Genomic DNA, 23,381 nt, shown 5'->3' on the forward strand with positions numbered 1-23,381 from the left:
TACAAAGAATCAAATAACATGTGAATTTTATTTTTGAATGTCAGTGTTGAGGTGATGGGAATAAATTGGTACCTTCAATGGGCCATACGTAAGGACATGTACGTGTCGAAACATTAAAACCCAAAGAAAAATAGATGTATTTATTAGTTCAATTCATTTATTAGGGAGACTCAACCTACTCACATTTACGTGGGATGGTTGTTACGCATTATTTTATATTATATTATATTGTATTTTGAATTTTTTATTTTATTTTATATGGTATTTTTTATTTTTTTAGATGTTAAAAGTTTGATTTTAATCAGATATTTGCATATGAAATTTTTAATTTTTTTGAACTAAAAAATTTATATATTTGTAAACTACGTAAAGAGTATTATAAGTTACAAAATATTTAAAATGTTAAAAGGACCTATGAAAAACTTACGATCAGAGATATATTTGTTTGAATCTCGAAATGCGAAAAGTGTCACATAAAATGGGACGGATGGAGTAGTATTTTATTGTATTAATGAATACATTCTTTGGATAAATTATATCGTTTTTTGTTGTTATATAATGTCGTACATTCATAATTTGAGCGATAAATCTATAAGAAAAGTAAGGTACGGAGTAGAGCTATGATGAAATGGTAGGATAAAAGATGAAATATGATTATTGAATAAGAAATAAACATAAAATAAGAAGAAAATGTTAAGGTAACAATGCGATCACACCAAATCAGTTGTTACATAAAATGCGTCTTTTCTTTGTTAACTAACGATACAATACAATAGAATTTACGTAAAAATCGAAACAAAAATTGTATTTAAACTAACGATACAAATACAATACAACAGATAACAACAATCTAAACAAGATGTCAATGTTGGAAAATATTGAAACGCTATATATTATACAGTAAAATCTTACTAAATTAATACTCGGTTAATTAATAACTTCTCTAAGATAATAATTTCTCAGAAAAAATTTCAAAATGTCAATATTTTGATATTTAATGGGTTTTCTTAGGCACACTTTCAGTATTTATCTTAAATGTCAATATTTTAATTTGTTATGTATTTAATTTATGAATATAGTTCGGCAGTCTTCTTCTCTGATCTCCCTTTATTCTTCGTCTTCTATGTTTTTTTTTCCAATTTTTTTCACCAAATTCAAATCTGAATTTGTATTAACTTATGCATTAGTAACCATATAAGAAAAAATCGAAATTATTAAATATGAATATATAAAAAAAAATTACAATATATAATGTATGAATTGTAATGTAGATTACTACAAATTACAATCTACTAAATTTCAAATATGAAAAAAAAAATCACAAAAAAAATAATAGTGTTTAAAATACTAAAAATCTGAAATGCATAAATATTTTATGAGTATGTTAACAAACTCATATAAATATAGAAAAAATGACGGAAAATCCGTAATACATACAATCGAAAATTCAACTTAATGAGTGATTTTAAAAATAAAATCTCATAAAATCTCGCAAAATAAATGATGACTTAGAAAATATCTTTATCAATTGAGAGATTTCTTGAATTAATTGATAGATCTGGACAAATTAGTATGAATTTGAATAATTAGTTCTTCTTCAACAATGAGGGAGAGAATAAAGGTGAAAATTTGATGAAAGAGAAACGTGAATGATAGGGACAATGGTGAAAGCTGAAAAGTTGATGAAAGAAAAAAATTGGAAAACATGAAAGATGAAAAATAAGTTTAATGATATTAAAGCATAGGAAAAAGCGTACATAAATGGATAGTGAATGTATTTCATGTTGGACTGTTTTGAGAAACAAAAGGGAAGATAAATAATAGTATTTGAATACAAATTATTTTTTAAAATATTAATATTTTAAATAATTATTTTAAAGCATAAATATTTTTACTAATTAAGTTAGGCGTCCTGACTAGTTTGCTAATTTTCCGATGATCATATGCATGTTTTGAGAGTGAGTCAACAAATTATACCTACACTATGACCATTTTGTGAGGGTGTGTAACCAATTTTGGGCTTTTTGGCACCGATTAAGCCCAACTTCTTTGTTAACAACCTTGTTAAAATCTCTTGATCCAAAAATGTTGCTTTGTTCTCACCTATAAATCTTTTTTGAAGCATTGATTTGTTTGAATAGTATGAAAATGAAAAACGAATAGCAAACACATAAGCTAAAGAAAGTATTGATCAAACTAAGCCATTATATAACGTAATTCACCAAAATAATATGTTTTTTTAAAATTTTACAAAATTAGTATAAACGTATTTCACAGTAACGTTTTAGGGTATATTTTATTTTTTAAAAATTGACGGCGTCAGATTGATATACGTTACTCACGGTGACGTTTTACTCCTAAAACGTTACTGTGAGTAACGTCTTACTCTTAAAACGTTACTTACAGTAAGGTTTTAGGAGTAAAACGTTACTCAATAAAACGTCTTAGGAATAAAACGTTACTCACAGTAACGTATATCAACCTAACGCTGTTAGTTTTTAAAAATTGAAATATACCCTAAAACGTTACTGTGAAATACGTTTATACTAGTTTTGTAAAATTTTGAAAAAATATATTTTTTTGGTAAATTATTTTATATAATGACTTAGTTTGGTAAAAAATTCAAGATATAAGATAGCAACAAGTATTGATCAAACTAAGCCATTATATAAAGTAATTTATCAAAATAATACTTTTTTTTCAAAATTTTACAAAACTAGTATAAACGTATTTCACAGTAACGTTTTAGGGTATATTTTATTTTTTAAAAGCTGACGACGTTAGATTGATATACGTTACTCATAGTAACGTTTTACTCCTAAAAAAGTTACTGTGAGTAACGTTACTCTTAAAACGTTACAGTAACGTTTAAGATGTAAAATGTTACTCAAAAAAACGTTTTAGGAGTAAAACGTTACTCACAGTAACGTATATCAACCTAACGCTGTTAGTTTTAAAAAATTAAAATATACCCTAAAACGTTACTATGAAATACGTTTATACTAGTTTTATAAAATTTTGAAAAAATATATTATTTTGATAAATTATTTTATATAATGATTTAGTTTGGTAAAAAATTCCTCTTTTGTCCAATGGACAATTCCACATTTGTTTGTACTTAGTTGGAAAAGGGCTCTAATAGATCTTGGAAACTGTTTGAGGTTTAGTCTCTTGAGAAGAAGTGAAGTTGAAAATAACAATGGTTCGACTGATTAAAACCTTTGAGATCTTGCTAGAGTCGAATGATGTGATGATTGAAGAAATATGACAAGCCTATACGTTAAAATGTGCAAGCATTTAGTTATTGGGTAAAAGAACTAATAATCTCCAACAAATTAAGTTGTAACAAGATAACAAATGCAACTTTATTATACTACGTAATCGAAAATGATAATGACAACAACAATAACAAAGTAAATGAAACTTGCCAAACCTTACGAAGCTACTTAGAGTATCACTAATGTTCCACGCGTGGTAGGGGATAAAAGGCTAAAAAGAAAAGAAATACTTGATATCATTATCAATTTCAAATAGATGCATATGATCTTCCTTCAAATCCACTTGCACACAAATCCCATTGCCACATTCTGAATCATACAACCAGCAAAACTGATCATGTCTTGACCCAAAATGCATCAAACATGGCTTTCCCCAACCAAAATCAGCTTCTTGTATAGGAAATTTACATAAACTTGAACTTATGTACTTATCAACTTCATCACTTCCTCCCCAATCTTGTGCTAGGGAACTTTTATTATATATATTTGACACCGCGGAAACTATGTCCTCCGGTGAAGTCTTGTCACAAGTAGTGATAGTTTCCTTCACAGTGTTATGAATTAATGTCACGAATTCGTGCAACTCCATCTTGTTCTCTCCAGGTATGAATTTTATAGGGGCGTCAACTCCAAGATTTCCAAAAGATTTTTCTACTTGAGGTAAAGAAGTCAACCTAGTGCGCAAGTTTATTGGGATGTTCATTAAAGAACGTCTTAGATATCCGTGCTTCTTTTCTGAAGCACGGATTAATGCCCTCCATAGGAGGGCCATAATCATTTCAACTCTTGACGGCTTAAATTTGCATAAATCTCCACCAACTTTTTCTCTTAGCCTTGAAATGGAATCTTCATTGATGTATAGCCTTTTGGCTACTAATTTAGACTCCACGCGATCTTCTGTAGGAACACGAGGCAAGACAAGCTTCGATAAATCTCTCGTTGGGAAAACATCAACCAAATTAAAGCTCATGAAATCGATCTTCTCTACAGGAATCTCAAGTCTACACACTTTGGACCACTCGTTGATAAAACTAAAAGTTGAATAACCATCCATTGCAATGTGCGCGTGGCTCATAGATAGAGCCAAGCCACCACACTCAAATTCCGTGATTTGGATAATGACAAGTGGCATGGTAAATAAATTAGATGGATCTACATTCCATGAATCTTGAGGCCAACAAAGCAATGAAAGGTTAACATCCTTATGTGCTTTATCAAGAAATTCATTGAGTTTACCATTAACTTTTGCTTTTATAAATTTAACCCCTTGATCCTGGCAGGATATCGAGTTATCCTCGGTAAACCTGCCAGAAATAGGGTAAACATGAGTTAAAATCCTAGATAAGGATTGCTCAAGTTGTTCTTCACGATGAGATGGGAAATTAATGTTGTTGGTAGGAGGATAAAAAAAAACAAGAGGTAAATGTGTCTCATCAGATATTTGATCAAAGAAACATAACTTGTAATTTTGGAGATGATTTGGAGTTGGTGAAGATGGTTTTATGAATTTTGTGGATATGATTTCAACTTGCATGTTTTCTTTTTGAAATGCCATGAGTATATAGATTTGGTGAACTTGCAAAAGAGAGATTAAGCAAAGCTAAGATATATAGTGGCACTTCACTCTTCCCCTTCATATAGAAAAAAAAGATATGATTTTTTGATTTATCGATTTTTGAGCTGGTTTAACCAACAAGAAAATGCTCATAAAATAAATATACGACTTCTTCAATAATTTGACGCGACATGATAATAATGTAGCTTTACATAATGTTCATAATTAAAATAGAAACAATATTTACCACCGCGTAAATTAAAAGAACTATAAAAGTACAATACAAACAAAAGATCTAGGACAATAATGTGAGTTGAAGGGCAAATGACAAATGAAAGGTAGTAACCAGCAAAATATATTGATATAAATATTTACTATATTTATGTAGAGGTAAATGAGGAAATGACTACCTTCTTACCGTGGTTATCGATGTACTCAATAATTCAAAGCTAAAAAATCAAAACTTAATTAATAATTCAATTTTTTTTTCTTATAAAATCATTAAAAACCTATTAACTCAATGACAATAAACCAGACAAACTAGTAAGATGACCAAAAACTCTAAAGCCTTAACATCATGGTCTAAAAAAAACATTGATAAGTAATATAACTCTTATCAAGTGCTTGAGAATGAGCTTCACGCTCTTCTGGTTACATTAACGGCTGCAATTGAATCCGCTCTTGATTTCCAAGAACGTTGGTAAAAGCCTTGATATCACTTTGACATTCAAATAAACTCATATAACTATCCTTCAAGTCCACTTGAACACAAATACTTCCACATTCTGCATCATACATCCAACAACTATGAAAATTTCTCAATCCAAAATGCATCAAACTCGGTTTTCCTCTACCAAAATCGGCATCCTTCATAGGAAACTTACACAAACTCGAAATTATACACTTGTCGACTTCATCATTGTCTGTTCCCCATTCTTTTGACGCGAAGATTTCCTTGTATGAATTAGCCACATTCGCGATTATATCATCAGCTGAACCTATAGCACAAGCATCAATAGCTTTTTGCACTGAATTCCTAATCAATGTTACAAAATCATGAAGCTCCATTTTGTTCTTCTCTGGTACAAACAGTATTGGAGCATCCATTACATAATTCCCAAACGCGTTTTCTTTTAAAGGTAATGAGATTCTTCCGCGTAAATTCACTGGAAAAAACACTAATGAACGTCTCAAATATCCGTGTTTTGCTTCTGAAACACGAATTAAAGCCCTCCATAAAATTGCTGTAATAATTTCAACTCTCGAAGGCTTAAAGCACAACTCCCCTGAATCTATCGCCCCTGTTAACTTGTCTCTGAGAGACGATATCGTCTGTTCAGTAATAAAGAATCTGTTAGCTATAAATCTTTCTTCTGACTCTACTGGATGAACACGATTTGGGAAAATACGCGATAAATCTCTTGCTGGAAGAATCTCACCAAAATCAAAACTCATGAAATGAATCGCGTCACCTGGAATCTCAAATTTACACACTTTAGCCCACTCGTAAACGAATTTGAAATTGCTGAATCCATCCATTACAGGGTGTGATGCACTAATGGACATAGCAATTCCACCACATTCGAATTTTGTGACTTGCACAACCATAGGTGGAGTACTGTCAAAATCCACGTCCTTTAAATCCTGGATATCCCGAGGGAAGAAAAACAGGGCGAGATTAAGGTCGTTTTGGACCTGATCAATAAAATCATTGAATTGACAATTGACTTTAGCTTTTGTAAACGTAACACCTTGGTCAAGGCAATCGATTGATAATCGATCCCTTGACAACCTTCCTGCTGCAGGATAAACATGAGATAAAATCCTGGACAGGGATTTTTCGAGTTTCTGATCAAACGAATCATCATCGATGTCATTGTTGTTACCATATGGATAGAAAAGTAGTAATGGCATATGTTCCCTCTCCGCGAGCTGATCGAAGAACGATAACTTGTAATTCTTAAGGTGTGGTGGTGTTGGTATGGATGGTTTTATGAGTTTTGTGGAAATGAATTCTAAGTTCAATTCCATTTTTGATAAATGAAAAAAAAAAGTGAAAGAAGATCAAAATGATTTTTTTTCTATGAAGCTTATGCTATACATATACAATAATCTTTATTATATAGGGAAAATTCCTTCAAATCATAAATAGGGTAGATTTGGTATTTATGATATTGTAAAACTATGGACAAAATAATAATTGTGTTTGAATATATTTTGACTAATAAAATGTTGTTACTAGCGAACAGTTATAAAAGTGTTTGACGGTATATTAATAGTAAATCAAATATAAATAAGTTTATCATTTAAAGTTGTATTCCATTTATATATTTGGGGTGTAAATAATTTTATTTCTTTATTATCATTTTATTATTTGGGATGTAATAGTAATTTTTTTCTTTATTTTGAAGATACTAGTATTATTTTATGTATTAACCAGAAGATTTATTTTTATTTTAAGAAAGAAAGTTGAGGCAGATAGGTAAATTTAAATGTTTTGATTTGGTTGATTATATTCTAAAAATTATATCTTATCAATTATTATTTTATTTTATTTTATATTTATAAAAATTAAATTTTTCGAAATCATTTCAATTTAGGATTTCTTTGATATTAGTACGATTACTTATTTTTCGATATTATTTTAAGAAGTACACGTAAAATATAATACAATATTATACATACTTGCAAGTGTTTGGCAAAATCTCTAGACATTTTTATTATTTACAAAATGATGGAATCAAAAGAACATGAAAAATGATAAAAATAGAGATTTATTCACCTATTTTATTGTTGTAAAATAAATTACGCAAAGGCAAAAGAGGTATAAGCAAATATTAAGTATCCAACAAGAGAAATCAAATTTATATCATAGTCATATTATTATTATTTAGTACATGTTTAGCTTGACTATAGATTTTAAAGTATAAATTTGAATTGAACATGCATTTTAAAAAAAATATAGTTTTAAAGTTTTTGACTTCTATCTTTTTTATTTGTTACGTATTATTGCTTCATTGGCCATGCTCATCTTACCACTTTGTTGATGTTATTTTTAACTGTTTTTTCGAGCTTCTTTTGATGATGCATCGTTATATACAGGAAGTCTATCGAAAATAAACCTTTTGATTCCAAAAAAAGGAAAAATCTACACACATCGAACCTCCCTCAAATCCATTACACGAAAATTTATTATTATTAGACTAAAATGAAAAAATAAATAAATTAATCCACGATTCATAATGGTGTTGTACACTGAAGAATTTGCACTTGCACTACACCTGATTACTTAAACCCCAATTTTCCTAAAACCTCATGTATATAAATTGTGACCCTAACTTAGCCTATTTTTTTTCCACCATTTTTTCTCTCTCTTAATACACTTAGAAACTTGAAATCCATAAGCATTCTCGATTCTTTGTACATGTTCACACGTTAACACTCTGAATTTCACAGCAAAATCATTCTCTCTGCGCATCAAACAAGGTGAAATTTGTAAGTATCGAAGCTATTTTCATCATCACTTTGAAAGTTTTTACAATATCGCAATTTCGCAAATCATTGTTTCAACTGCAGTATCAATTTCATGTGAAAAGTTTTTTTTTGATTTTTAAGTGTTTAATGATAAATTTTAGCTGAAATAGTGATGTTGAGAAGAAAAAATTTATCTCGTAAGAGGCGATCAATTGAGTGTGTTTGCAGTTTCTATTAGTGCTGGTGTTCTGTGTTGTTTAGTTTTTTTTTTTTTAATCTGTTATTTTGATTTCTAAGCACAAATTTGCATGTTTCTCAGCAAAACTATTTTCTCTGCCATCAAACGAGGAGAAATTGGTAAATGTTGAAGCTTTTTTCATCATTGCTTTGAATGTTGTCAGCTGTGGAAAATTCATCAGTTTATCGTTTCTATGAAGTGTTGATTTTGTGTGAAATCAAAATTTTCAGTAGCTTTTTGTGATTTGTGAGTGTATTAATTCTAAAATTTTAGCTGAATTTGTGGTGAGAAGAAGAAAAAAAATTATTGTGTAATAGGCGATCAATGGAGTATGTTTGCACTTTTTTATTAGTGCTGGTGATCTATGTTGTTTAATTTTAGCTTTACTTGTTTTTAAAAAAAAATATAATTTCTAAGCACAGATTTGCAGAGTATATGTTGAGAAGAAAAGAAAGAGGAGATTAATTGACTATATTTTGCAGTTTTATGCTTGTGTCCTGTGTAATGTAATTTTAGTTCTACTTGCAGATTGCTATTTTTTTTCTTTTTTCTCCAAGTTTTAGAGTGAATTTGTATAGCATATATAAGATAAAACGAAAGGAGAAAACCTTGTATTATAATATCAATTAATATGTGTGTGTACTGGTGGTGTTTGTGTCGATTCGCATGCATCTCGACTAATCGACCAGCTGGCTGCCCCTTCCATCAACATGGATATTGAGTATTGGTGGTAGGAATACTAGTCTTACATTCCAGTTTCATTGATCACTAGGCCACAATCGCACAACCTTGGAGGCATGCTGTGGAACCTTCTAGAAGGATCAATGTGTGTATATCTATCTCTAGTCTAGAGCATATTTGTAGTTAATTGCTAGTGTTCTATGTTATGTTTATGTATTTAGAAGAAATGGAAGAAGAGATGCAATTAATCGCGTATGATTTGCAGTTTCACTGTTGGTGTTTTATTTAATTCGAGTAACTTTGTGCCACTTGCTCAACATGATGATTTTTGTTTGTTAGTGAAGAGGAAATTAATGGCTTCTAGGGCGATTCTACGGAGGAGGAGGCTCCTTTCCAACTATTTGAATGTCTCTGCTCGGTCTATTCAAAATCTTCGGAGTTGGGGGAATGGGCAATCTGCTCATTATTTTGACTCCTGCGGTGTCAGCTCAACTACGAATTGTATATGTCAGGGTTCAGATAAAAGAAAGGATCATGACGAAGTTTCTCCAATAAATGATGGATTTTCAGGTTTAGGATTCTTCCGGACAAAACGTTATAGTACTACAGTATTTGACTATCTAAATAGAAGAGTTGATGTTGTTCCTTCGACTGGTATGAGTTTGTGGCCGTACTCTGTACGTTGTGCTTCTACTGCAACAGCAAAAAAACCTAATTTGGGAAGTGATGATGAAGAAGAGTTGATTGCCAAAAAGAAAAGTGAAGCTTCTCCAGAGGAATGTGATCAAGCTGTCGTAGGATTAAGTACTGCAAAGGCCAAAGCAAAAGCGAAACGCCTGCAAGAATCTCAGAAAGTTGCTAAATCTGTTATACAGAGAGTATGGGCAACACTTTTGGGGATTGGTCCCTCTTTGAGAATGGTGGCCTCAATGAGTAGGTTAGGATGTTAGAATCTATTGATTCATTTTTGGCTATACAAGAAGTGCCTCTGATAGTGCTGAGTTGCATGCTTTCCTTATCTTTTTGGGTATTTATTCAGGGAAGATTGGGCCAAAAAACTTGCTCACTGGAAACATGAGTTTACATCTACTCTGCAACATTACTGGCTAGGTTTTAAGCTCCTATGGGCTGACATGAGGATCAGTTCAAGACTGCTGATAAAGCTAGCTAGTGGAAAGAGTCTTTCTAGAAGAGAGAGGCAACAGCTGACACGGACTACAGCTGATATGTTCAGGCTTGTTCCGTTTGCTGTTTTCATTATTGTCCCGTTCATGGAATTCTTACTGCCTGTGTTCTTGAAGCTATTTCCAAACATGCTGCCATCTACTTTTCAAGACAAAATGAAAGAACAGGTCAAATCCTTTCTTTCTGAGTGTAAAGTAATTTTCTTTTGGTTGTAGTCTATGTAGTCTGTAATATTTTTAACTTGTGTGATGTCGTAGATTTTTGCTGATTTGTAGTTCTAGGACTTGATTTCTCAATCTAGGTTTCGTCTTATACAACAACAACAACATCAACATACCCAATGTAATTCCACAAGTGGGATCTGGAAGGGTAGTGTGTACACAACCTTACCCCTACCTTGGGAAGGTGAGAGGCTGTTTCCGATAGACCCTCTACTCAAGTAAAGCATATCCAAAAGTCAAGCTTGTAAATCAAACAAAAGTACTGAAGAATTCATACTGAAAACAAATGGAGAAGATAACAGTTGCAACAACAAATAATATGATAACCAAAGCCAAAGAGAAACTAAAATCGAAGGACAATGTACTAGGAGAGTAATACAAACACTACTGATAAGGAAACAACTATACAACGCACAACTTCTTACTAAACTTCTATCCTAATCCTTGACCTCCAAATCTTCCCATCTGTAAGCTGCAGGCTTGCCATGTATGGTGAAATGCTTCTGTGCACATTCTAACAAATTGCAATGTCATTAGCAATCTCAGATTATTACTTCTGCGTTTACTTAAGCAAAAGAGTTTATATTCCAAAGATCATCAACTTACTTTGTTGGAATAATTCACTTATAGGAAGCATTAAAGAGGAGGTTGATTGCGAGGATAGAGTATGCCAAATTTCTTCAAGACACTGTCAAGGAGATGGCTAAAGAAGTCCAAAACTCTCAGAGTGGAGAATTAAAGAAAACAGCTGAAGATCTTGATGAGTTTCTGAGCAAGGTGACTCATTCTTGATATACAACCATTACTGTCTCCTCTACAGCCCTCCAGAGGCTAAAAATATGGAAACAAGAAATGCCAACCAAGATCAATAGCATTCTGTTTGTCTAAATACAGGTTAGAAGAGGTGCAGGAGTCACAAATGAGGAGATATTAGGCTTTGCCAAGCTGTTCAACGATGAACTTACCCTAGATAATATAAGAAGGTTGGGTTTATAACTAAGTCTTTTATTCTCTATGGTTGCATCTAGTCAACTTGATATGCGAGCTTATCTCTGAATATGGAAGGAATTGTATCTTATCTATTTCTCAGGTCTCGATTAGTAAGTATGTGCAAGTATATGGGGATCAGTCCTTATGGAACAGATGCTTATTTGCGTTTTATGCTTCGGAAGAGATTGCAAAGGTGCACCACATCTTTCTATGTAGGATATTGTTTAAAGAAAATGCATGTTAGAGACTGTTCTGGATGTTCTGATTTCTGAATGTATGTTTCCTTTTTAGTCAGTCACAGTTTGTGAAAGTAGGCCATACTTTGACTTGTTTTTGATGCTTGTAGTCGTAGAGGAGAAGAAGTTTTCCCTAACATTATCATTCTTAAAAAAAGAAGTTTTCCCTAACATTATCAGTCTAAAAAAAAGAAGTTCTCCCTAACATTTTTCAGTAGTGATTCACTTCCTGAATCTCCAGTCTATAAAACTCTTTTGGTGGTGGTGCTTGGACTCTGGATAAGGTGTTTGAAGCAGTATATAGGAAAATTGCATCAGAAAGAGGAACTTGATATATCAGTTTGTTTAACTTGTTGTCAGAAATAAGAAAAATGTCTTTCATGTGGATGTATATTCAGTTCCTTTGTAAGTAGGCCATTCTTTGTCTTGTTCTTGACGCTTGTGGAGGTACAAGAAAAGAGGTTTCCCGTAACATTGTTCAGTAGTGAGTCAATTACATAAAACTCTTCTGGTGTGGTGTTTTGGACTCTGATTAAGGTGTTTGAAGCATTGTCTAGAAGAAATGTATCAGAAAGGGGAACTTGTTATGTCAGCCTGTTTGATTTGTTGACAGAAATAAGAAAATGGTCCTTCATATGGATGTACATTCAGTTTCTCTCGACTTCTCGAACATTCGCTGGGAAGACCTTACAGTTTGTTTAGTTGTGCTTGTGCAAGCTACATAGCTCAAACAATAATAAATCTGCAGCTCTGAAAGAAAGTAATTGCAAATATTCACTTTATTGGGAAACAAAAATTTGGTCAACCAGTTGTTTGCTGATGGAAACAATTTTTCACTTTTTTAATTGTTGATGGAAAAAGCTGTCTTTACTCTTATAACAAGAAGCAACATCAATGAGTAGTACAAAATTACAAATACCAGTGTGTCTTTGTTAGTGTTATATAGCCTGGGATAAAAGGTGATTAATGCAGTTCTTGGAGATGTAACAGCCAAGTTATTTCTCAAGTATCTAGGTGTTGTTTTTCATAATTAGAAGGAACATGTCTACATGTTCATTAACATGGCATACGACGTATACTAGCTACTCTCAAAGTAACTAGTTTCATCTTTGTTCAGTTGAATCTAGTAAAATATACTTGATACTGAAACTCCTATAATTTTCATAGGATTAAAGTTGATGACAAATTGATTCAAGCTGAAGGTGTGGAATCCCTTTCAGAGGCAGAACTTCGTGAAGATTGTAGAGAGCGAGGCATGCTTGGTTTATTTTCCGTGGAAGAAATGCGCCAACAGGTTCTTCGTCAATATTTCTGTAATAAACATCAATGCAAATATATTTTTTTCAGTTCGATATTTTGTGGATATCCTGTCAATAGTTTCGGATTGCAGCAACTTTTTCAGCTAATTATTAGATGAGCACTTGCAATATCTGTTTCTCAGACGATCTTTGCTAAGATATTCAATGTTGACTTCATCTTTTTTTAGAGATTTTCTTGTTGAAAGTTTTCATTAGCAATGAAAAATACTCTTCTCATTTGTCTGCGAGTATTTGAGTAGGCACAGAGATCAAGAAAGAAAGGAAGTCTTGTGAAACAAGTGCTACATTTCTACAAACTATTAGAAGTATTCTTAGTAGCATACTAGTATTTCTATGCACTGGGCCGTGTCAAGTCATGCCAATTCTCATTGAACATTTCAATCAGCGCTAAATTGGATGGTAAAGATCAAGTTTAATTTCTAAACATGAAAACATCTCAATTTTAGGGACAGATAAAAAGGAAAAGAATGCCAAAAAAATGGGGACGAAGGGACTATCATCTTTACTGTTCTAAAGTTAACTGTTTATAGTGATGGAGGAACCGTCTGGCATCTAGACTGTGAATGTGAAACACGTCATTAGAATGCTATGATCCTTCTGCTCAAATGGATGTGAAGGAATAAGTTCGTATAAGCACTCAATTAGCTGTACCGCTGTCGTCATTGACACAAAAGTTAATGGGCACGTGGAGAAGCAAAAGGGTGAGGATGTGGTCCATTTTCATTGTTTCGTAAGAAATTAAGAAGCCAAAGGGGACGATGACTCCTCACAAATATTGAATTGACAGAAGGAAAAGAAATGTTTTTAGTTCCTTCAGTTACCAGAAAACTAGAAGAGGAGAATATGTACATGTAGGGGAAGTATGGAAATGAATGAACAAGTCTCTGACTGCGTCCGCAAACCAAATATGAGGGTTGAAAATCATTCATGCATTCAATGAACTTCAAAGTCAATGATGTAGTACCCTGGAATTGGATAAGTAAATTTCTTTAGGCTCCTGTCACCTTTTCTGTCCAACAATCTCTAATAAGCCTCTGCAGTTCGTTTTCTCTCAGAGATAGACTTTTGTCCTTCCTTTTTGTTCAACGGGTTTTTTGCTTTATCAACATGCACAGAGATAAGTGTACTTAGGATCCTAACAGTTGCGTCTTTGTTTTAACATGCAATGTGAGTTTTTGTCAGCAAAGAACATTGCACCATCTCTGAAAATGATGGAGATTCAGTTTGAACGAATATTGTGCAGTGAGAGCAACTTGGTGTGATCTTTTTATCCTCTTTATAATAAGAAGATTTTTAGTAATCACCATTTGTAGAAGATCAGAGTATTTTGTTCTGATATTGTAATTCTTAAGTGCAGCTCCGAGATTGGTTGGATTTGTCACTTAATCATTCAGTGCCTTCTTCACTTCTGATCCTTTCCAGGTATCTCAGTCTCTCTCTCTCTCTCAAATTCAGCACCTGTAGACTAGTATATGCGTGCACATATTACACATTTTTTGGATTATTTAACTTGCAACTGATTAATTTTGTTCACTTTTGAGCACATATGACCTGCTTTTTCTTTGCACGTGAGCAGATCTTTCACTGTTTCTGGAAGGTTGAAGCCAGAGGAGGTTGTTGGAGCTACACTGTCTTCACTACCAGATGAGGTTGTGGACACTGTGGGCATCACTTCCCTGCCATCTGAAGATTCTCTATCGGAAAGGAGGAGGAAATTGGAATTTCTTAAAATGCAAGAGGAGCTTATCAAGGTTGATGTCTTCTTTTATTCTTGTGAAATGAACAGTTTTCTTATGCCTTTTCTTTTCCACCTCCTCTCCCCTGCTTAGATGTAGTGGATGGATCTTTTTCTTGTTCTCTTACCGGGAATCCTATTTTTTGACAATGGTATCCATCAGGAAATGAATCTGCCTCTTTAGGCATCTGTATTATATATTTTGTACATCAAGTTGTGTAAGCATCAGTACTCTTCTGCTTAGAGGTAATTGTAATTGTCCACAGGAGGAGGAAGAGAGAGAGAAAGAGGAAGAAGAGAAATCTAGAAGGAAAGAATCTGTTTGTAGTCGAGAAGATGTAGCATTGAAAGAGATGACTGTTCCTACTGCTACAAAAGCACAAGAGCAAGCTCGAGCAAGAGCTATTGACAAACAAGAGCAGCTATGTAAAATTAGCCGTGCCCTGGCTGTTCTGGCTTCTGCTTCTGTAAGGATGTACTTGAAAAAGTTTTGGACTGTTCAGTACCTAGTCTTTTTTCTCAATCTTTTATATCTCTATTTTATGCAGTCTGTTAGCCAAGAGCGTGAAGAGTTCCTGAGGCTTGTAAATAAAGAGGTATGTCATTCAGAAGCAACTATATGAGAAATCAGACCAAGAATAAGCAAATGGGAATCTCATATGTTAATACTAGCTGTTTCTCTTAATGATTCTTTCTTATGTTTATCATTTCATTATGTCCTTGCTTCCATTTGATAAAGTGTCATTTGTATATATTGACCAAAACAGCTCATAGGTTGTGCTAAGACCATATTTACAAGGTAAAAGGAAAACCTAGCATAATCCTAGGATATCTATATTGACTCAGTGTCTTCTATGTCTCAATTTTTTGACTTGCTTAAACAGCAGAAAATTCAATTAATAGCAGAGAATTAATAGGGCACCTTGTTCCTCCAGCTATCCTTCTCTCTCTCCCCCAATTAAAAGATAAGTTTAAAATATAATAAAAGAAAGAAATCACACCTGTTGGCTCTGACTCCCTTTGCTATTGATGTTTTTCTGGTATTTGTTTTACAAGCTGCAAGTTTCTCTTTGGTTCTCTATAAGGCCAGGTAGTTCTCCTCAAGAATCTGCGACTCATGGAGGATTCCTTTTCTTGTCAGATCGAGCTTTATCATAGCATGGTAAATGAAGAGGGTACAGTTGGTGAAGTGGATGCCATGAAGGCATATAGAGCTGCTCATGATGAGAATGATCATGCTGCTGAACATGATGAGGTTTCATCTGCACTCATAGATAAGGTGAGACGTTCAACCTATAATAGTCCTGAAGGTAGTGACAAAAGACATTTATTTCGTCCTCTATATCCTTAAAAAAATTGAGCAAAGCATCAGATAAAGTAGCCTAGATAGTACTATGATTCACTGATACAAAGTGATGTAGAAGATAATCAAGGGAAAACTAACAGCACACTGGGATATGTTCCTACAGCTTGCTTGAAATTACTTATTTATTGGCTTAATATGTTTCAGGTTGATTCCATGCTTCAAAATCTCGAGAAGGAAATCGATGATGTTGATGCCAAAATTGGCAACCATTGGCAAATACTTGACAGGTGAGTAGCAGTGTTTTGCTTGATAATCCTGCTTGGTTATCCTTATCAAAAGTTTTTGCTTGATGATCAATTTTGGGCTTTCACATTTTCTTTTTTATACTAGTACAAAACCATTTTGAATAGTTGTGTCCTTCTCCAGCTCCAATGAAATTAAGGTCGAAGTTGGGGAAATCTTGTTCCCTTTACTCATCTTTTAATCTGCCTATTTATTCACAAGCATGCACGCAGAAATGTGCTCCTTATCATGAAATGATTATCATGTTGCAAAACATGAATGATATGTGTTATCTTTTGAAGATGAATTGGTGGAATATTAATCATGACCATGCACGTGACCATTATCATATCATGACTGGAAGTAATGATAATCATGTTTATATTTCTGTCATTAGTCTGGTCTGGTTTGTGGCTTGCAGTGGTGACCTAAGTTGCCGGGAAGTTACATGCTCAACTGCAACTGAGCATATCCAAAATTTAGCTTTTCATTGACTTGCATGCTGTTTTGTTGTACAGGGATTATGATGGAAAAGTGACTCCTGAGGAGCTAGCAGCTGCAGCCATGTACTTGAAGGATACTCTTGGCAAAGAAGGGGTTCAAGAACTCATCAGCAACCTTTCCAAAGATACAGGTCAGTTTTCAATTTTGTTTGAAGTTTTTTAGCTACCTAAATGCCGTTTTTTTAAAAATTGACACACTGTTTGTTTGGTAACAATTAGCAATACCACACTTGATGGTCGGTGAGTAACTTTCAGCAACTACTACTAAAGAAGTCGTTTTTTGATAACCGTGTGCGCATCCTCAACTAAAGAAGTCACGTATTAACTATACAAAATCCTTGATTGAAGAGTCCCAAATCTCAAGTGTCCTAAATAAACCAGCTTAACTATATGATCAACCTGTCTCACTGTATATTCAAATAGATGACCTATTTGCTCATTCATGGTAAATAATAGATGTCAGGAAGTTGGTGATTAACATTGTATGAGCACCAAAAAATTCCTTATTATCTAGAACAACTACTTTTTTAGGTTCCACATCTTTTAATTGCTTTTAATTTAATACATTCTTTTCAAAGAAGTCAGCCTCAGATTTTTTTTTGGATTAGTACTGAAGTTGCTGTATTTTGCGAATGAAATAAACATGGTTTTATAAGAAGCAACTCTTAAGTTAGGACCTACAATGTAGATTTTTGTATTTGTCATTAATTATCTCAATTCACAATTGACCCGAAAAACTGAATGTCTCTGTATATATGTTGCGTCTAACTTCTGTTGAGTGTTTTTGTTGCAGACGGAAAGATTTTTGTTGAAGATATTGTTAAGCTAGGCAGCCGCGTAGAAGATGCCAGGTCCGATGAATAGACAGAATAATGCAACAGTTTTGGCATCTTACAAAATAATAAAACACTACACTTCACTAACCTAGTTCAGTCATGTAATTAGGCCTCCAATTATAGAAAGTCACTGTCTGTAAGTTTTCATTTCTCCTCCTGTCAATATCTTTTAGGTATTTTTCTTCTTTTGTGTGTTTAAATTCTTATCAGTGGTCAATGAAGTCGTTGATAATCCTGAGGCCTCAGGTTCAGAATTGAGTGGAGACAAAAAAAACATTAGGTGATTCTTTGCATCTGTCCTAGCCTTGGTGGGCAGAGTTATCTAGTATCTATTGCTGGTGGAATGTGGGAGGCATCCGTGGAATTAGTTGAGGTGTGTGAAAGCTGACTGGTCCGTCCACATGTTTGGTGTGCAGGGTAAGGGTTCACGTGTCAATTGAGTCAGTTGCATGATTTTTGGTACAACCCCCCACTTCCCCACAACTACAAACAACAATACAAACTTTGAAAGGTGGGAGGTGACAGGTATCTCGTGAAATTAGTCGAAGTGTGCGAAAGCTGACCCTTCCACATGTTTGGTGTCACGTGTTAATTGTATTAGTTGCATGCTTTTTTGCACGAGCCCCACTCCCCACGACTGCTACAATTATATCACCTCAAACCTCGAAAGGTGGGAGGTGATAGATATCTCATGAAATTAGTCGAGGTGTGCGACAACCAACCCACATGCTTGATGTGCAAGGTAAGGTCCACTAGTTAATTGTGTCAGTTGCATGCTTTTTGGTACAGGACCCACTTCCCAGGGCTACAAATAACACCACAAATCTCAAAAGGTGGGAGGTGGCAGGTAAGTGTGTCAAATGGGTGGGTTGAGTTGAAATTGAAAATATTTAAATGGGTTGAATAGAAATTGGGTTGGGTTTTGACCCGCTCAAGTTTACTTCGGGCTCAAATGAGCTAAAAAATGGGTTAGGTCTTGACTAGCCCAATTTGACCCGATTAATCTCACTAATTTAACATTGATGTTTAACTTTTATAATCACAATTTGATATTCTGCTCAGAGTTTTTTGTTAAAAAAGTAACAAATTGACAGATAAATCCTAAAAGATGTTAAATAGATAATAATTCATACTTTCAATAAGGGAACATATTTTAATAAAAAGTTTTAAAACAGGTTGAAATTGGAGATTGAATTGGGCTCAATTGAGAATTCTCTTCAAATGGGTTAAGCTTGAATGGGTTGAGATTGAACCCAATTCAAATTATTTGAGCCCAACCCTTAAAATTCTGGGCGGGTTATCTATGTGTGTTCATTTTTGACACCCCTAGTGGCAGGTATCCAGTGAAATTAGTCGAGGTGCGTGCAAGTTGGCCCGTCTACAACTTGGAGTGCAAGGTAAGGGCCCACATGTTAATTGTGTCAGTTGCCTGCTTTTCGGTGCAGCCCCACTTCCCACAGCTACAAACAAAACCCCAAACCTCGAAAGGTGGGAAGTTACATGTATTTCGTAGAATTAGTTAGTTGAGCACCTGACATACCATGGTTGATGGGTAAGTGCTCACGTTTTAATTGTGTTAGTTGCATGCTTCTTGTTCCCACAACTACGAACTACACCACAAACCTCGAAAGGTGGGAGGTGTCATGTATTTAGCGGAATAAAAAGAGGTACACGAAAGCTAGCCCGTTCGTATGTTTTGTGTGCGGGATAAGGGCTCACGTGTTAATTGTGTCACTTGCATGCTTTTTGGTACAAGCCCCCACTTCCCAAGGCTACAAACAACACTAAAAATCTCGAATGGTGGTAGGTGTCGAGTATTCCATGGAATAAGTCGAGGTGCGCGCAAGCTGGCTCACCCACTTGTTTTGTGTGCAACGTAATGGCCCACATGTTAATTGTGTCCTTTGCATGCCTTTTGGTACAAACCCTCACTTCCCGCGACTACAAACAACACCACAAACCTCAAAAGGTGGGAGATGACAGGTATACCGTGGAATTAGTCGAGGTATGCGCGAGTTGGTTGTTCACAACTTGGTGTGCAAGGTAAGGGCCCACACGTTAATTGTGTCAATTACATGCTTTTTGGTGCAGCCCCCACTTCCAACCTTGAAGTGGAGATGATAGATATCCCGTAAAATTAGTTAAAGTGTTTGAAAGCTGATCCGTCCATTGTGTGTAGGGTAAGGGTGCACGTGTTAATTGTCTTAGTTGCATGCTTTTTGTTACAACCCCCCACTTCCCATGCTACAAACAATTTCTTCATGTTTTTCCGTTTACAATGACAGAAGTACTTAGGTTTTCTGTGTATTTGCCCCCACTCAAATTAATGCTCAATAACATTTAGGATCGTTTGATTTGAAAACAAGTTAGGTTAAGAATTAGGATTACTGGATAATGATTGATGATTTTTTTAAGACACTTTACATATTATTTATTAGTTCAAAACTAGATAGAGAGGATTGTCTTACTTCTCAAATAATATTATTTCTTTAACATGTATATTCATTTTTATTTTTGGGAGGAAATATTGGAATGAATCAAATGAATTAATGCTACAATTAAAGTTAATAAAAAATGTGCATGGCTAAAATAATTTATCAAAACTTGTGAATCTTTTATATATTTTTAATTAAAAATTCATTGGGCTAATTTATTTGAATTTGTACAAAGAAAAGCCCAAGGTGGCCCATCCTAATTAATGAAACAAAACAAAACAAAAATGCAAAATAGGAAAGAGAATGAAAACAAAGAAATCACAAGAGTTAAACACATATCATCCGGGTGTTCTTCTTTCAAAATGAAGGTTTGTTTATTTTGTATTTTAAGGTCACAGATATTGATCAATAAGCTAAATTAGTGACGAATTTAATTTCAAAAAATATTTTTCTTTTAAGTATTTGCTTAACTTATTTTATGTGTTGTATTCTTAAATTCACTTGCAATGTCTGACCGAATGAAAACAAATAAGTTTCTAAAAAAGTGTATCTTCAAACTATATCAAGACATGAATTTGATCAACTAACTTATTATTCGCAAATACATATATATATTATCATCCCATGTATCAGACATATTGATCCATCTCAGGATCTGTCCTTTTAGTAAATCAAAACGATAATTGATAAATAAAGATCATGATAATTATATCACGATTGAGAATATAAATACATTTAAGGGTTTAGCAAACGTGTTTACTTCCATTAGTCTATAACATATATATCTACTTGGTCCTTTTTAATACATGAAAAATCCACTAGCACAAGAAGTTAGAATCACATTGTTTTATGATCAAGATAAATTATATTTAATCTTATGCTACAGTCATATTAATGACACATCCAATTTCCATCTTTGATAGTAAACAAATAACTTTATATGAAACAAGATAGTTATATAGATAGCATAACTTTAGGTCAGGTAAGAGTATAGTGTAGAAAATGGAAGAAAAACCCAACAAATCTCATATTTTAGTTCTCCCAATCCCAGTACAAGGCCACATAAACCCGATGGTTCAATTTTCCAAAAAATTAGCATCAAAAGGAGTTAATAAGGTGACTTTAGTCACCATAGACTCTATTAGCAAGAATATGCCAAAGGAGTCTGGTTCAATCAATATTAAGTCCATTCCATATGATAATGAGTCTCCACCACAAAATATTGACAAATTTTTTGAATGGTTTCATGTTTTAGTATCCAAAAATTTCTTGAGAAATTATCTGATTCTGTGTACCCTGTGAAAGTTCTTGTTTTCGATTCGATTGCAACTTGGGCTATTGATCTTGCACATAAGCTAGGACTTAAAGGGGCTGCTTTTTTCACACAATCTTGTTCTCTTAGTGCCATTTACTATCATATGGATCCAGAGACAACCAAAATTTCTTTTGATGGCTCTGATGTATCTTTACCTTCACTTGCATTGCTGACAAAGGAAGATTTGACTTCTTTCATCTATGATACTGATTTGTATAACTCTTAGAGGACTTATCTTTAATCAAAACATCAATTTCAAGAAAGCAGATTGGCTTTTCTTCAACACATTTAATGCATTGGAAAAAGAGGTACTATTCTCTTATCTTAATGATATATTTTGAGTCCACTTGTGTTAGTAATAGTAAACCTTATCTTATTTGCCTTTTGACACTATTAGAGCTCAATCTCATAGTTGGGGTTTGATAACGGTAGAATCTATGTAGACCTTATCATGTATGTACCATTTTCATTGGACTTCCCTTGTCTGGTCCATCACGGAGGTCACTCTTACCTTGTCCAATATATCTTCGTTCTTAATCTTATAACTTCTAGATATCTACCTCAACATTCTCATTTTCGCAATCCTAATCTTCTGAACATGAGAGTTCGCAACTGGTCAATACTCTGCTCCATACAACATAGAAATAGTCAAAATAGTCAAAAGCCGAGTAGTAAATCGAGAACTATTTCTTTTTTGACATGTGAAATTCATCGGTTCATATTGAAGCCCCACTAAAGTCTAGGACAAATAGCACAAAACTTGTTTGGTTCTAATATTTAAAAAATAGACTTAGGTGGTTTCATTTCTTTTTTAGAGATGGATTCCAAGTCAAACCATGAACACCTCTAGGCATGCACCAATAATTTGATGTTGAATTCATACAGATAGTCGACTGGATAAGGCTGCGATACACAATCAGAACTATCAGACCAACTATTCCATCAATGTATCTTGACAAGAGACTTAAGGAAGACAAAGAATATGGTTTGAGTTTGTTCAAGCCTAACAGTGTAACTTGTATGAAGTGGCTAGATTCAAGGGAAATTGGTTCTGTTGTTTATGTATCATTTGGAAGTTTTGCCAGTCTTGACGAACAACAAATGGAGGAACTAGCTTCTGGATTGAAGATGAGTGACTGTTACTTCTTGTGGGTTATTAGAGCTACCGAAGAGAACAAACTCCCTGAGGAATTCATGTCCAAGTTATCCGAAAAAGGACTAATTGTGAATTGGTGCCCTCAGCTCGATGTATTGTCTCATCGAGCTCTTGGATGTTTCTTTACTCAATGTGGATGTAATTCGACACTGGAAGCATTGAGTTTGGCAGTGCCAATGGTGGTCGGATCAACCAACTAATGCGAAATTTATTAGTGATGTATGGCAAACAGGAGTTCGCGTTAAGGTTGGAGACAATGGTGTAGTAGATAGAGATGAAATAGCGAGTTCCATAAAGAAGTCATGAAGGTAGAGAAAGGTGCTATGCTGAAAGAGAATGCAATTAAATGGAAAAAATAGGCTAAAGAAGCAGTAGATGAAGGAGGAAGTTCTGATAAGAATATTGAAGAATTTGTTTCAAACTTGCCATGAACATTTGGTCTGTTTATGAAAAAGACCTACATTATAGTGATTTATACTATTTGGTGAAGTCATTTTAAAGAGCAATTGTTGGGTATGTAGCAAGAATTGATGGGAAATAGAGGGAAGGAGAGGAATTTGAAAAATTTAGAACTTGAAAGGTTGAGAACTTGAAAAGTCCTCTAATGCTTTAATGAAAAAGACAATAGTCCCTCAT

At 33.9% G+C, this 23,381-nt stretch overlaps 3 protein-coding genes and 1 pseudogene across 5 annotated transcripts; 2 read left to right on the plus strand and 2 right to left on the minus strand.

Moving 5' to 3' along the window:
• Positions 1-3,335: 3,335 nt before the first annotated feature.
• LOC107006712 (pelargonidin 3-O-(6-caffeoylglucoside) 5-O-(6-O-malonylglucoside) 4'''-malonyltransferase-like) lies at positions 3,336-4,891 on the minus strand. Its single transcript, XM_015205230.2, has one exon. The coding sequence runs from the start codon at positions 4,831-4,833 to the stop codon at positions 3,490-3,492; it is 1,344 nt and encodes a 447-aa protein (XP_015060716.1). The 5' UTR covers positions 4,834-4,891; the 3' UTR covers positions 3,336-3,489.
• Positions 4,892-5,297: 406 nt separating this feature from the next.
• LOC107006971 (vinorine synthase-like) lies at positions 5,298-6,897 on the minus strand. Its single transcript, XM_015205462.2, has one exon. It carries the CDS (start codon positions 6,862-6,864, stop codon positions 5,485-5,487), a length of 1,380 nt encoding a protein of 459 aa, XP_015060948.1. The 5' UTR covers positions 6,865-6,897; the 3' UTR covers positions 5,298-5,484.
• A 1,289-nt stretch (positions 6,898-8,186) lies between these two features.
• On the plus strand, positions 8,187-18,090 carry LOC107005877 (mitochondrial proton/calcium exchanger protein-like). Of its 3 annotated transcripts, none has more exons than XM_027913393.1 (15): positions 8,187-8,328; positions 9,566-10,163; positions 10,266-10,578; positions 11,263-11,409; positions 11,527-11,615; positions 11,723-11,815; positions 13,026-13,152; positions 14,535-14,599; positions 14,754-14,928; positions 15,179-15,379; positions 15,461-15,508; positions 16,003-16,191; positions 16,423-16,505; positions 17,019-17,134; positions 17,797-18,090. In XM_027913393.1, the coding sequence occupies exons 2-15, from the start codon at positions 9,580-9,582 to the stop codon at positions 17,865-17,867; spliced, it is 2,301 nt and encodes a 766-aa protein (XP_027769194.1). In that variant the 5' UTR covers positions 8,187-8,328; positions 9,566-9,579; the 3' UTR covers positions 17,868-18,090. The 3 variants fall into 3 exon arrangements, with proteins under 3 accessions (XP_027769194.1, XP_015060013.1, XP_027769195.1); XM_015204527.2 differs by having other exon boundaries at positions 16,054-16,191; XM_027913394.1 differs by having other exon boundaries at positions 9,571-10,163.
• A 3,015-nt stretch (positions 18,091-21,105) lies between these two features.
• LOC107006873 lies at positions 21,106-23,319 on the plus strand (annotated as a pseudogene).
• Positions 23,320-23,381: the final 62 nt, after the last annotated feature.

Source organism: Solanum pennellii, chromosome 12 (genome assembly GCF_001406875.1).
Source record: "Solanum pennellii chromosome 12, SPENNV200".
Classification (NCBI taxonomy): domain Eukaryota; kingdom Viridiplantae; phylum Streptophyta; class Magnoliopsida; order Solanales; family Solanaceae; genus Solanum; species Solanum pennellii.